The sequence below is a fragment of the Trachinotus anak genome, unplaced genomic scaffold (genome assembly GCF_046630095.1).
Source record: "Trachinotus anak isolate AG129_WGS33_773 ecotype Australia unplaced genomic scaffold, CSIRO_AGI_Tana_v1 ptg000012l, whole genome shotgun sequence".
Lineage (NCBI taxonomy): Eukaryota > Metazoa > Chordata > Actinopteri > Carangiformes > Carangidae > Trachinotus > Trachinotus anak.
In genome coordinates this window covers 15,925,116-15,937,039 of record NW_027273863.1, presented here as the reverse complement: position 1 = coordinate 15,937,039, position 11,924 = coordinate 15,925,116, and the positions used below count along the sequence as shown (strand labels likewise).

The following is an 11,924-nucleotide window of genomic DNA, read 5'->3' as shown; positions in this document are numbered from 1 at the left end:
AGTACATAACTCCTATACAACATATGTCTAGTAATTTTTAGACCTTTTAATGTGGAAAAGTTACATGTTGTAACTTAAGAGTACTTCGGTATAATCCACCTCTGAAAATATTAAAAATTAAGTAGATAACTTTGCTACACCTTGTAGTGCTGGGATGTTCAGTACTATTTTCCCTCAGTGTACTGAATACCAGCTGTAGATCTCTAAATGTATTGAGTACATGTATTCAAGCACACAAACATGATACGCTGGCATATGGAGTCAAAGTAAAACAATATATTTCATTATCCTCCCAAAATATTAAGCAGCAGGCTACGTAAAGCTGTCAACTTATGAAATCAAGAATTTTTCTGATAACTGTGTTGATGTCAGCGTGTAGTTTTACAGTGAATAGACAAAACTCTACCTACTTGTATGTTGTATAATGTCAGAGGCAGAAGCGAAAAGTAACCTGGTAACGATGAAAGCATTTTAAACAAATACAAAACAATCTCTCCAACGTCCGCAGGCAGCAGGAATCAGGAGTAATATCCACTGGCTAACAGACTAACAAGTAGCCTACTGCTCTGCTGTGTGAGTCTGGTACATGAAGGAATCTGGAGAGGCCCGAAGCTCTTAAGTGGTGTCTTTGGCATTCCTTGCCATACGGGCTGCAATTCAGTATATACTAAAAGTATTGCAGGCAGCCAGTAAGTGCCAGAGAAGGTTACAGCAGCAGTGGAGTTAAGCCGAGTTTGTACCTTTCCTATTAGTTTGTAGTTCTGAAAGGTGGCATCAGCGAGCAGACACAGCTATGGTAAGCCCCCAGGAGAAAACATGTCCGTCACTGCACAACTTAAAGCAAGCTAAACTTTGTCACACAGTATTCAAGTGAGATTCTAACACTATTTAATGCTTTCCTTTAGATGGCAGGCAATTATTTTGGTAACATTTAGAAGCAGAAAAAGGCAGGAGAAGGCGAACGCTTTGTCACTGTAGGAATTAGCAGAAGTAGGATAATGTGTGTGTATGTATATATAAATATATATATATATATAAACACAGTATGTATAATGTAACAATCTCATGAGCCTGTATGTCTGTTGTGTTCGGTTTTCACTTTGGATATTTTAAATACATTGATTTCATTTTTTTATCACTATATTTGCACTATAGTGCCTTGTGATAATGTATATTATGATTTGGCGCCATACAAATAAAATTGAATTGAATTGAATTGAATATTTAATCATCACTGGCCCCATTCACACTGTCACACGGTGTACAAATTACAGTTACTTTAAATTAAGTAAATGTTATGAGTATTTTTCCACCACTGCTTATCTATTTCTTCTGGGAGTTGAGGGGGTCAAACAAATATTTCAATCCCCAAAAAGGCTTTGGCCGGCCCTGCTTCTGCCCATAGATTCACCTTAGATAGGCCCTGCAGACAAGAGCAGCACCGTCCGAGAGAAATGTGAGGATGGAGGCGACGGTAAGACCCTCATTGTTCCCTCCGCCAGGTTATGTGGCTTTAGTCCACCATCTAGTGGTAAATGCATCTGAGCGTGTGTGTGTGTGTGTGTGTGTGTGTGTGTGTGTGTGTCACCACCACAGCACCGCTCCTAATGAGCAACGTGCTGCTGCAGACCTGTTGCATCTGTCTCCTCCACTTAAACTCACTCCCTCTCTGCCCAGGTAAATGACTCCCCGCACACTCTACAATTTGAACTCCATCTCTCAAATGAACTTTTGAAGACAAGCGCCAGTTCCGTGTGAACCAACAACCAACAACAACAACAACAACAACAACAAAAAAAAATAAAAATAAAAAGTGACTCATATCACGGCAGCCTGCTAGTGAAGATGATTGGGATTATTTCCATGCCTCGCTCCGTGTCCCCATGGCTGTTTACGTTCATGTGATCTACACTCCCCTGGCTCCGAGCCACCCCGCAGTATTTATAGCGGTACAGCGGTAATCATCACTCAAGGAATCCGAGCGAAATCGTCTCCCAACCCGCTAAACTTGGACTGAGTGAGAGGGCTGAATCCAAGATCCACCTGATCGGGGCTCAATGACGATGAAGGAGCGCACGTCACCTCGAGGTAAAGCTGTCAAATTCATTAATCATTTCATTAGTTAATTGATATTGTCGCTTCCTGTCGCTGGCGCTGCATTAATCCCTCTTCCTCCAGTCAACATTTTCAGCATCTTCATCATCTAGCTCTACTTGTTATGACTGCTGCTGCGTGGTTTTTCTTCTTTATTCACTTCGCTTCTGCATCATGCACTCAACTCCAGGAGACTGGAGAAGCAGCATCCTAATTAGCAATACCTGTTAACAGGCTACTTAATGTATTTCTAAGGCGACTGCCGACCTGCAGCTGACGTGCACAAATTAGCCGAGGGGGCCGCCTGTTGTTCCAGTCAGTCTACAGCGGTGGCACTAATTAAAGCGAAGGAGATCACAGCCAGGAGCTGCAGAGAGGAGGAATTTGAATTTAAAATAAAAGAGCATCTTGACGCGAGTGTTTTAACTTGAATGGATTATAGAGATAGGGTGGACGCTTCCTGTTTCATTAGGCTCATTGATCCTCTTATCTGTAAAGCAACCTTATCAGTGCTGACATTCATGATTAATTTCATTTTTGTTTAAATAAGCAACCCACATGTCATGGAGCCGCCCTTAATATCATCCCAGTTTTGTTGCTCCTGCTGCTTTTTCAGCGTGTGCCTGTTGATACAAGCGCCTTGGCATTTAATTTCCTCACAGCTCTGGCTGCAAAACTGACTGATAATACAAGGTATCACATATCTTTTGAACTTGCACGGCTGTGCTAAAAATCAGAGGCGGCCCGCCCTTCAGCAGCATAAAGCTGCGATCAAACCACCCGTATAAATGTGTGCGCTGACCTTGTACCCTCTCCAGGCTTTCAGACAGGCGCTGTTCTGCGTTTGAGGGCAGAGCTCAACTCAGACTGTGTCCAGTTCATGTCTGAGGAGCCCTGCCGCTGATGAGTGAGTCACTGTGCCTTTGCTTCAGCTCTCCCACACTCAGTCATCTTCCTTTTCGGCTCCAGCGCAGTGGAAACAGCCTTGTTTTGTCTGTCTCTCACTGGCTCGCCTCAAACTTGCTGTTTTTCAGCCTCGCCACCTCATCTCCCCCATATTTATCTGTTTCAGTTACACATACATGCTTAACTGGACAATGGCAGCAACAGCAGTATAAACGTTTTACTGGTTTGTTACGCTGTGTTCAGTATTGTGGAAACAAAGCATGTGCCTGAATTGAGATAGTAAAAAACCCTCCTCTTCAAACATCTCCTTATCGCTTTTACTAGACTAGCTTTCTGTACAAAGTCTTATTCCGCCCACCAGTACGATGACATGTACTATTTCTGTGTGGCTGTTGGTTTAAAGCTTTTGTTCATCTAATCACGCACTGCTGGTATCAAAGATCCCACTGGCGGAGGTGATCATTTAGAAAAAGTACTGACAAATGGTGGCACTCACTCTGAATTCAAACTGCACTGTGTAGTAACAAAATGCGGTTTTGCTCCAAGAACTGTGTGCTGCATGTTTGTCATCCATATGCCGTAGAGTCTGGGTCTGTGAAGCCGTGCTATGCTAACACTGACATGCTCACAATTACAACGCTTATATGCTGATGTGAAACTGATGCTGATGGGTGTTTTTGACCTGCTAGTGGTACTAAGTGGAAAGTCATGGACTCACCTGTGTCAGTAGAATTCAACCTCTGGGGAACATCTGTACACAATTTCATGACAAGCCACATGTTGAGACATTTCCCCAAAAGGTTGAGAAAAATAAAAAATTAAACAGCCAAGCAGTGGAACAAGTAAGAAGCAAGAAGTTAGAATACATTGTCTGGGGAACATGAATGTCTATACCAAGTTCATGGGAACCCATACAAAGTGGTGGACTGACCCACATTGCCACGATTGGCTCATAAAAATACACAGCGGAAAAAGGCGGGATGTCAAATGTTTTCTGAGCAGTGTTTCATGAATTATTCTTTTGCCACCTTTCTCTCAACTCATCATTTTTGGTCTCTCCTTTTTTCTCATTCGTAGCATTATGTTGAAACCACCGACGACTGACGTCTGTAGAGATGCTTACCAGTTCAGACCAGTCCCTCTCCCTCTCCCTCACACCCAACCTCCACTCTCCATCCAGCTGTGGTCCAGCAAGAGCAACACATGTCCAGTCCTCCCTGTCCCTCCCCGAGCCTGAGGCCTGGAGGAAGCAAAGCCCCGCTGCTCGTCATGGCCTCGCTCAAGGAGCTCGCTCCTGCTCTCTGCAGGTCCCTCATGCTGTCCCTGAGTACCTCGGCCTGCCCCCTCGAGCTGCCAGCTTTGATGTGCCTTATGGTCAGGAAGAGGGCTCGTCCGATCAGGGTTCAGGGTCTCTGAGCCCCCACTGTATGCTGCGGCGGCGTGGGGGACTTGTGGAGCAGAAGGATATCATCATGGCTCACCAGGCGCATAAAATCCAGAGCACGCCGCAGGCCCGCAGGAAGGAGTGGGAGTAAGTATAAAAGAGATTCAGAGGCAAAGGATTCCTTTTAAATTGTACGTGTAAAGATGATAAATCTCCATGGAGGAGGATGAAAGCACCAGGGTAAAATGCTGTGCTGCGTATGCAGTGTAACTTTTCAACCTGTTGGAGCTGTTTTGTTGGTCCATCATTACAAAAGCATGCTGTGAAGTCACAACAATAGTATTGATTTTAATATTTCAGTCACCTTTTTCATGGCAGACACTTTGACTTGTCATAGTAAAAAAAACACAGGTGTAAACATTAATGATGGCTCTGCTCCATCTAAGTGTCTCTAAATATAAGCCTTACAAGTGAGCAACCATGCATAATACCAGGGCTGTTGAACTGGAAGTGGACGGCAGCCAACACTGATGTTGCTGTTGACACCTGTGCCTTTCCTGCTAAGATGTGTCAAACCTTCTGTTGTGAAAATGTCCTGTGGAAGTGTTATATACTGCAGCTATAATGAGCAGATGCTGAATACATAAGGGACATTACCGTTTTCTTGTTCTAATCAATGTTTTGGATCACTTGACTATGGATAAAGTGAAAGGTGTCTTTCACAGTGACAATTCCACAAACTCAGCAGTTCTCTTCGTCGCTCTCGTCAGTCTCATTTCCAGATTTAGCAGTAGTGTCAGTCGCTAAAAAATTCAGTTTAAGCCACTGTATGCTTCCTGCTCAGCTCCAAACTGCAGACAAAGTTAGCAGCTGCATCTAGCAGGAAAAGAGATCAATATTTCCCTTACAAGCTGGTGGAGACCAAAACAGAACTAGAAGGAAAATGAATATTCAACTCACATTCATCAGGTGGAGTCGTTATTCCTCCAAGTGGTCAAAACTTGTGTGCTTTAAAGGAAAAGTTGAAAGGTAACCTGTAACCTGTTTCTCACCAAAACGCATCGTGTGTACCTTTAAGTCTAATTAAGGTGTTGAATTTGAAACCAACATTTTTACTCCAGTGTTCGCTTGTTGGCAGTCTCCCTCTCCCTTGCCTTTCTCGGCACAGTGCTACATTTCTTTGCATGTTACTGCCACCGACTATCGATCAATAACAATGTGAAACCACGCGTTGATCACGACACTCCCGTGCACACCCATGTGCAGAACAAAACAAGGCCTCACGCTTAAAAGCATTGTTCCATCATGCTTCTAATGGTCAATCACTCCACATGGGGAGTATTTGAGGGGAGTATTGAAAGCACAAGGGTTCAAATGATTAGCCTTTACAGTCGAACACTTATTATTGTTGTTTGGTTGCTTAGCGACAAAGTACTTATTTCAAAGGGTGCTCCATATTAGCAATACATATGCAGAGGCCTTTGTTGCAAGCATTGTTATAGTTCCACCAATGAATCACCAAATCAGTTCCCACTGCTTTCATCAGTTAATTTGACGTTTTTTTTTTTTGTTTTTTCTTTTTGTGTAACATCGTTTGCTGCAGTTTACTGTAATCAGATGCTGGATAGCGTTATTAATGGCGGCGCTGAGGGTGCTTGCTTGTGAACTTTTGAACCTGGGAGCCACATCGCTCTGATTATCTGCTTCCCACCACTTGAATGTGGAGTGGCACTCCATCACTGTAACCCCAACCCACCAACAAGCCCCTTCCCTCCTCCTCCTCCTCCTCCTCTTCCTCTTCCTCTTTCCTCCATCCTCCAATTTCTCTTTACCCTGCTGTACCTCCACCACCCACTCCATGTCCACTTAACTGTCATTCTCTCTTGATTTCCATCTTTTGTTCTCATGTACAGAAAAACATATGCACAACTATTCTAATACGTTTTTTATTTTCAGCCTGTAAACGTCATCAGGATGAGCAGCTGCATCACATAATAAGCAGAAAACGTTAAAGAAAACGTAAAAAAAAACAGAAGTAGGACTAAACATTGATTTCAGAACACTACTGTACATGCATTGTGCTTATTTGTCCATTAGGGGATGCTAGGGAATCAAAGTAGAAGAGCAGCAGGGAGGTAGCATATAATACCTTTACAGTAGAGTTTGGAAATTGTTGAGCTTGCCTGAAAAATGCTAAATGGTTTTGAGGATAAATGAAATATTAATGATATTTATTAAACCTTAGGTGGGGGTTGATAAAAACCAATGAGTTGTATGGTATTTCTGCATAGTTGAGTGTGAGACCGTTTTTTTTTTTTCTCATGCTTAAAACTTTTATTGAGGTTCATCAATAGATACCCGACATTTTGAGCTGTACAGATGTGCAGGTTTGGTGAATTGCATTGAAGCCATAACCATGATGTGAATATGTTTCAAGGTAAACTGGCACGGTGTCACACCAGTCTGCGATGATATGAGCAGCAGTTATTGGTCAAATCAAACTGACATAACTCAGTACTAGAGGATGTCTGTTGCTAGGGAACAGAGAGAAAAATAAAATGCTAAAACCACTCCAGTCAATGTTGGGTGAAAGCCTGTCTGCAATTATATAAATGCTCTTCAGAGTTCTGGCACAAAGTACACCCATTAACGTTTTAACTCACAGTGCGTGTCACCTGCAGCCTCGCTTCATCTGTCTTCCCCTATACAGTGTTTCTAAAGATGTTTTTCTGCTGTGAGTGTGGACATACAAATGCACCGCAAACCGCTGTGCTCTCCCCATCACATTTGTTTTTCAAAAACGTAGCTCTCTTGAACACCTTTATTGGCTAATTCTAATTATGACCATTTCTGCGCAATTTCGGCTCATTCAAAGTTTGGTTATGCCCAGGCAATTTGATATGAGGCTCTCTGCTGTTTCTGCTAACAGTTTACACAACTATTTTCAGAAGCCTTTGAGTAGGCTGCAAGCAAAAGCAGAACAAATGCCAAACACTCTCAAATCGGACTACATCTGGTCATCTATGCAGCACAATAGATCATCAGTGTAGTGATGCAGCTGTACACGAGTCTGCCAGTTTCCTCCTTCAAGACATCCAATGACCTTGATGCAGTGGAGGGAGGGAGAGAGGTGTGTGTGTGCGTGCGTGTGTGTGCGTGCGTGTGTGCGTGTGTGCGTGTGCGTGTGTTGGGAGAAACAGATTTCTGTAGGAAGAGGTTGCTCTATTGTGCAACATGGCTTTTGTTGGCAGAAATGAAAAGAACGGAGCAGGAATTCAAGAGAGCTATGTCGCTATGGAAACAACAGCAAAGAGAGAGCTAGAGACACACACACACACACACGCACACAGATACGTGCTGTTTGCAGAGATGGACAAATATTTTTGTTGGGCAAGATACAAGTAGATGATTTTTTATTGTGATGCGTGCTTGTCTTAGACATTTTTAGTAGAAAGTGGAGATGAATGTGAGTTGTGTTCTGTACAGATACTTTCAGTACAGTCCATTAACTATCAGAAAACTGCACACTTTACATGCTAATTATCATTCTTCGGCTATTTTTACATTTTCCACTCAATAGGTCAGTGTAGCCTTGTGTTGCTCTCCTGCTTTGCATGAAGTGACACGCCTGCCTGCTTCATGCAGATTAGGAAGAGGAGGTAACAGAGTCATGGCTGAGTTTCTGAAGCTCTGTTAGGGACTTATTCATAGATCCTGTTAAATCGATTTTTTTTTTCATGTCTCCCCCAGATTCTGACTTGTTTGCCAAGCATAAATTTGTCACTCTCTCTTGGCTTGCTTTCACAATCCCCCGTCTGAGCCCTTGCTCGCTGCCCGTCTGTGATACCTGCGTTGTGCTGCTAACACGGTGGCGTCTGTCAGTCGGCATCCAGGCGGTGATATTTCTGTGTCAGGATTTCCAGTAGACTGATATTGTGGCAGATTTTTTTTTTTTTTCTCTAATTGTGACAAACAGCAGCTTCAAGCATTGAAACAAGCCCCCACCCGCCTGAATAAAACCATGTTTGTGGGGGCTGAAGTGGTCATCTTCAGGAAACAGTGGGGGAGGGAGGAGAGCAGCAGATGGAGCGAGGGAGCCCAGTTGCCTAATGAGGTCTCACTTGTGTCACTGAGTGTGAAAAAGACCCTGCTTTCTTCTCCTCTCCCTCAAAAAGGGAGCAGCCCTAAGATCTATTTCATGCTCTATTTTTACTCCTGACTTTTACTCCAATATTAGCACAATGGCCTAGTTTTTAAATGTTTTAATAGTACAAGTCTTGTCTCCATTAAAGAAAATATGACAATGCTGTCTGACTAATAGTGAAAGCTTTTCAATGGGGGAAAGCTCATTTATAAAGAGCCTTTCTATAGGTAATGTCTTTGACTCGCTTGTTGCCTTATCCACACACTTGTTGCCCTTTTCTGTGCCTTGTCTCTGCTTCTACTATTAAGTGTTAAATGTATTTTCACACCCCCCCTTCTCTTGCCACAGCACCCACAAACATCTTTACATAATTGTTTTTTGAACCACATACCCACACAGCATACTGTATATAGGTTTCTTCTGTGTTTTTTTTTTTTTTTTTTTTTTTTAGGAAAAATGTTTTTGTTCATGCAGCAAACTCTAATTGCTATGGTAACAAAATATATGTCCCTCCTCTCTGCCAGCTTTCATTCAGATGAATTTTGAAATCGCCATCATGAAATGTAACTGTGGGAGGGGGGCAGTCGGTGCTCGAGCGCTCCTGACTGCGTGATAATTTCCCCAGCAGGTGATGAGATTGTAAGATCTATAGCCATTCGGGCAACTCTCTTGCTTCTCGTCGACCGATTAGAGAAGAAGTTTTTTTTTTTTTTTTTTTTTTTTTTGGTAAAGAAATCTGGTGTAGACGCGTCAAACAAATGAGACCCTCCTTTTGTCAAGTTCACCGGGTGGAGAAGATGCGTGAAGTTTGCGAAGACTTCCCACGGATCTCTCCATCTGATGAGCGCCCTGTAGTTTCAGATCACGCAGCTGCCGGGTTGTCAGATCGAAACGGGCTTGGATGTTGGTAGAAAATTGCAAGGTGTAAACTCGGTGGATCTTTTTTTTTTTTTTTTTTTTTTTTTTTTGTCCCCCCCTCTCCGCTGGCTGAGTTTAGAGACGCGCACCCATTAAAAGTTGTCCAGAGCTGACTGTGACGCGCTGTTTAACAGATGGGATAACAGAGATGCTGAGTGTTTGCAGTCTGAGCGCCTGAAACGTCAGTAAATAAATGGATGTTTTTTTTTCCTAAAATAGAAGCCAGCTGAATGATATAATCCTTTGTTTTTTTGTTTTTTTTTTCTTCTTGTGGATATGGAGTGATAGGAATTTGCAACTTTTTTCTGGGGGGTGGGGTGGGGGGGGGGGGGATCTCGGTGCTCGAAAAGCTGCCGGTGGATTGAAGGTGGATCATTTTTCGCTCAGCTCCACTTCACATTCCTGTAGTAAAACACTCTAAGCGGGCCGTCTCCTCATCTCTTTGTAGAATGGCTCGATTTGGAGACGAGTCCGCTCCCAGCACGGTGGACTCCGGGGATGGGGACTTGGAGCGCGGCGGGGACGGGCAGGACGCGGCGGCGGCGACGGCGGCGGGACTCACGGCGTCCATGAAACAAGCTAAGGCACAGCGGGCCCGGACCATGGCTCTGTACAACCCCGTCCCCCACCGGCAGAACTGCCTCACCGTCAACAGGTCGCTCTTCATATTCGCAGAGGACAACATTATTAGGAAATACGCAAGGAGAATCATTGAATGGCCATATCCTTCCATGAAAAGCTATGTTTGAACTTGTACGTGCTGTCCTGGTACTTTGCTGTAGGGAGAGTGTGTGGTAGGCTGTTGTCTGTTCAGCACCATGGACAGCGACAGGCAGCGTGTGAGCAGCTGCAGCTTAAAAACTACAACTCACATTTGCTCCTCATGTCTGTTCCCAAAGTGCACCCTCAGTGTGTTTTGCATGACTTCTAATCATTTTCAGGGTCCTTCCTGTAGGCAGCTGCCTTCATCCTCCTTGTTCACTTTGCTTATCTGCCTAACCTACTCCATGATTTCCAGCTCTTAGTTAAGTAACCAGATTGAGAGTGAGCTCTTTAATAAATACCTGAATTGAACCTTTTCATAATTCTGCTAAGTAACTTGCCCTAGTTTGTTTGCCTTGTGGTTAGTTCATCCATGTGCTCCAGTGCTGGCAGGAGACGGAAAGTTAGCATGTGGTGATCATTAGAGGCAGCTCTGCTGGCTGTGGGGGAGGCATGTAGGCACATCTCTGCTGCCTTAGTGCTCATTGGAATATGAACCTGGCCATGAGTAGGTGTCAGTTCAAATCCACCAGGCAGCGCTCCTCTGCTTCCTGCTGTAGCATCGGCCAACAGTTTCTTTCTCCTGAACTTTTACAGATTTAGTAGGATAAGATAATCAGGGAAGTTGTTCACAGCAAATTCATGTGATGTGGACATAAAGTGCAATCACATTCAGTCATCACAGGCCAAAGATAAGAATCCCTCAGCGCTGCTTGTTTAGATTAATTAATTAATTTAGATAATTTATATTTGGAGTGATATCCTGATGAATCCTGTGCATGTTTAAATGTTTTGATGGCATAATCACTTCAACAGCATCACTTAGTTGCCATATCTACCCACTGCTCCTCCTGTCTTACACCCCCTCCAGTGCAGCGTGCCAGTCTCCCACTGTTACCTAACCACAAGCTCTGTGGGTGTGTGGGAGTGGGGCTAGTGGTCAAGACTAGCTGGCCACTGGCAGCACGGTAATGTGACTGTCGGTATCATAGAGGCAGAGGTATGTGGGAGAGAGCTGGCCAGTAGTACCGCGGTGGATCGTGGGCTGTAAAAGCAACACATGTCAGAGTATTGACTGGGCGAGACCCAGATTTTTGCACATAGTGTCAATGTTCTGAGATTGCAAATGAAAAACAAACTCATATGAATTCATAGCAATGGTGTTTCTTTGATTGGATGTTGCTGCACAAACACACTGGAGAGTTTTAACAATTCCCACAACTTTAGTAGTTGCTGGGGCTTCTGTTGCCCAGTGCAGAACATAGTCTGTACCATACGTTACTGAACCATACCAGTGTTCCCGCAAGTTTGATAAATCTGCAACAATTACTTGATAAATTGACTTGTCGACAGAAAATGAATTAGCAACTACTTTGAATGTTCAGGTCATTTTTTAAGAAAAAAGGCCCAAATTTTATAGCTGCAGCTTCTCCAATGTGAGGATTTGTAGCTTTTCTCTGTTTTTAGAGATGCGCTATATCATTGTTAACTGAATATCTTTGAGATTTGGACTGTTTGTTGGCAAAAAACAAGACATTTTTAACACATCATCTTGGAGTGTGAGAAACAGGAATGGACAATTATGTCTTTTTTTTTAATGTTTTTATAGATTAAATGATTAATGGATTAATCTAGAAATTAAACCATTAGTTTCCATTCATTTGTTTACAATATGAAATCAGTTGGTAGACTCCCCAAACTTGATTTAGTTATATG

At 43.3% G+C, this 11,924-nt stretch overlaps 1 protein-coding gene across 1 annotated transcript; it reads left to right on the top strand.

Annotated features, from left to right (window-relative positions):
- Positions 1-23: 23 nt before the first annotated feature.
- LOC139628918 (uncharacterized) lies at positions 24-11,896 on the top strand. The gene is made up of 3 exons (XM_071491106.1): positions 24-2,088; positions 4,078-4,531; positions 9,895-11,896. The coding sequence occupies exons 2-3, from the start codon at positions 4,116-4,118 to the stop codon at positions 10,193-10,195; spliced, it is 717 nt and encodes a 238-aa protein (XP_071347207.1). The 5' UTR covers positions 24-2,088; positions 4,078-4,115; the 3' UTR covers positions 10,196-11,896.
- Positions 11,897-11,924: the final 28 nt, after the last annotated feature.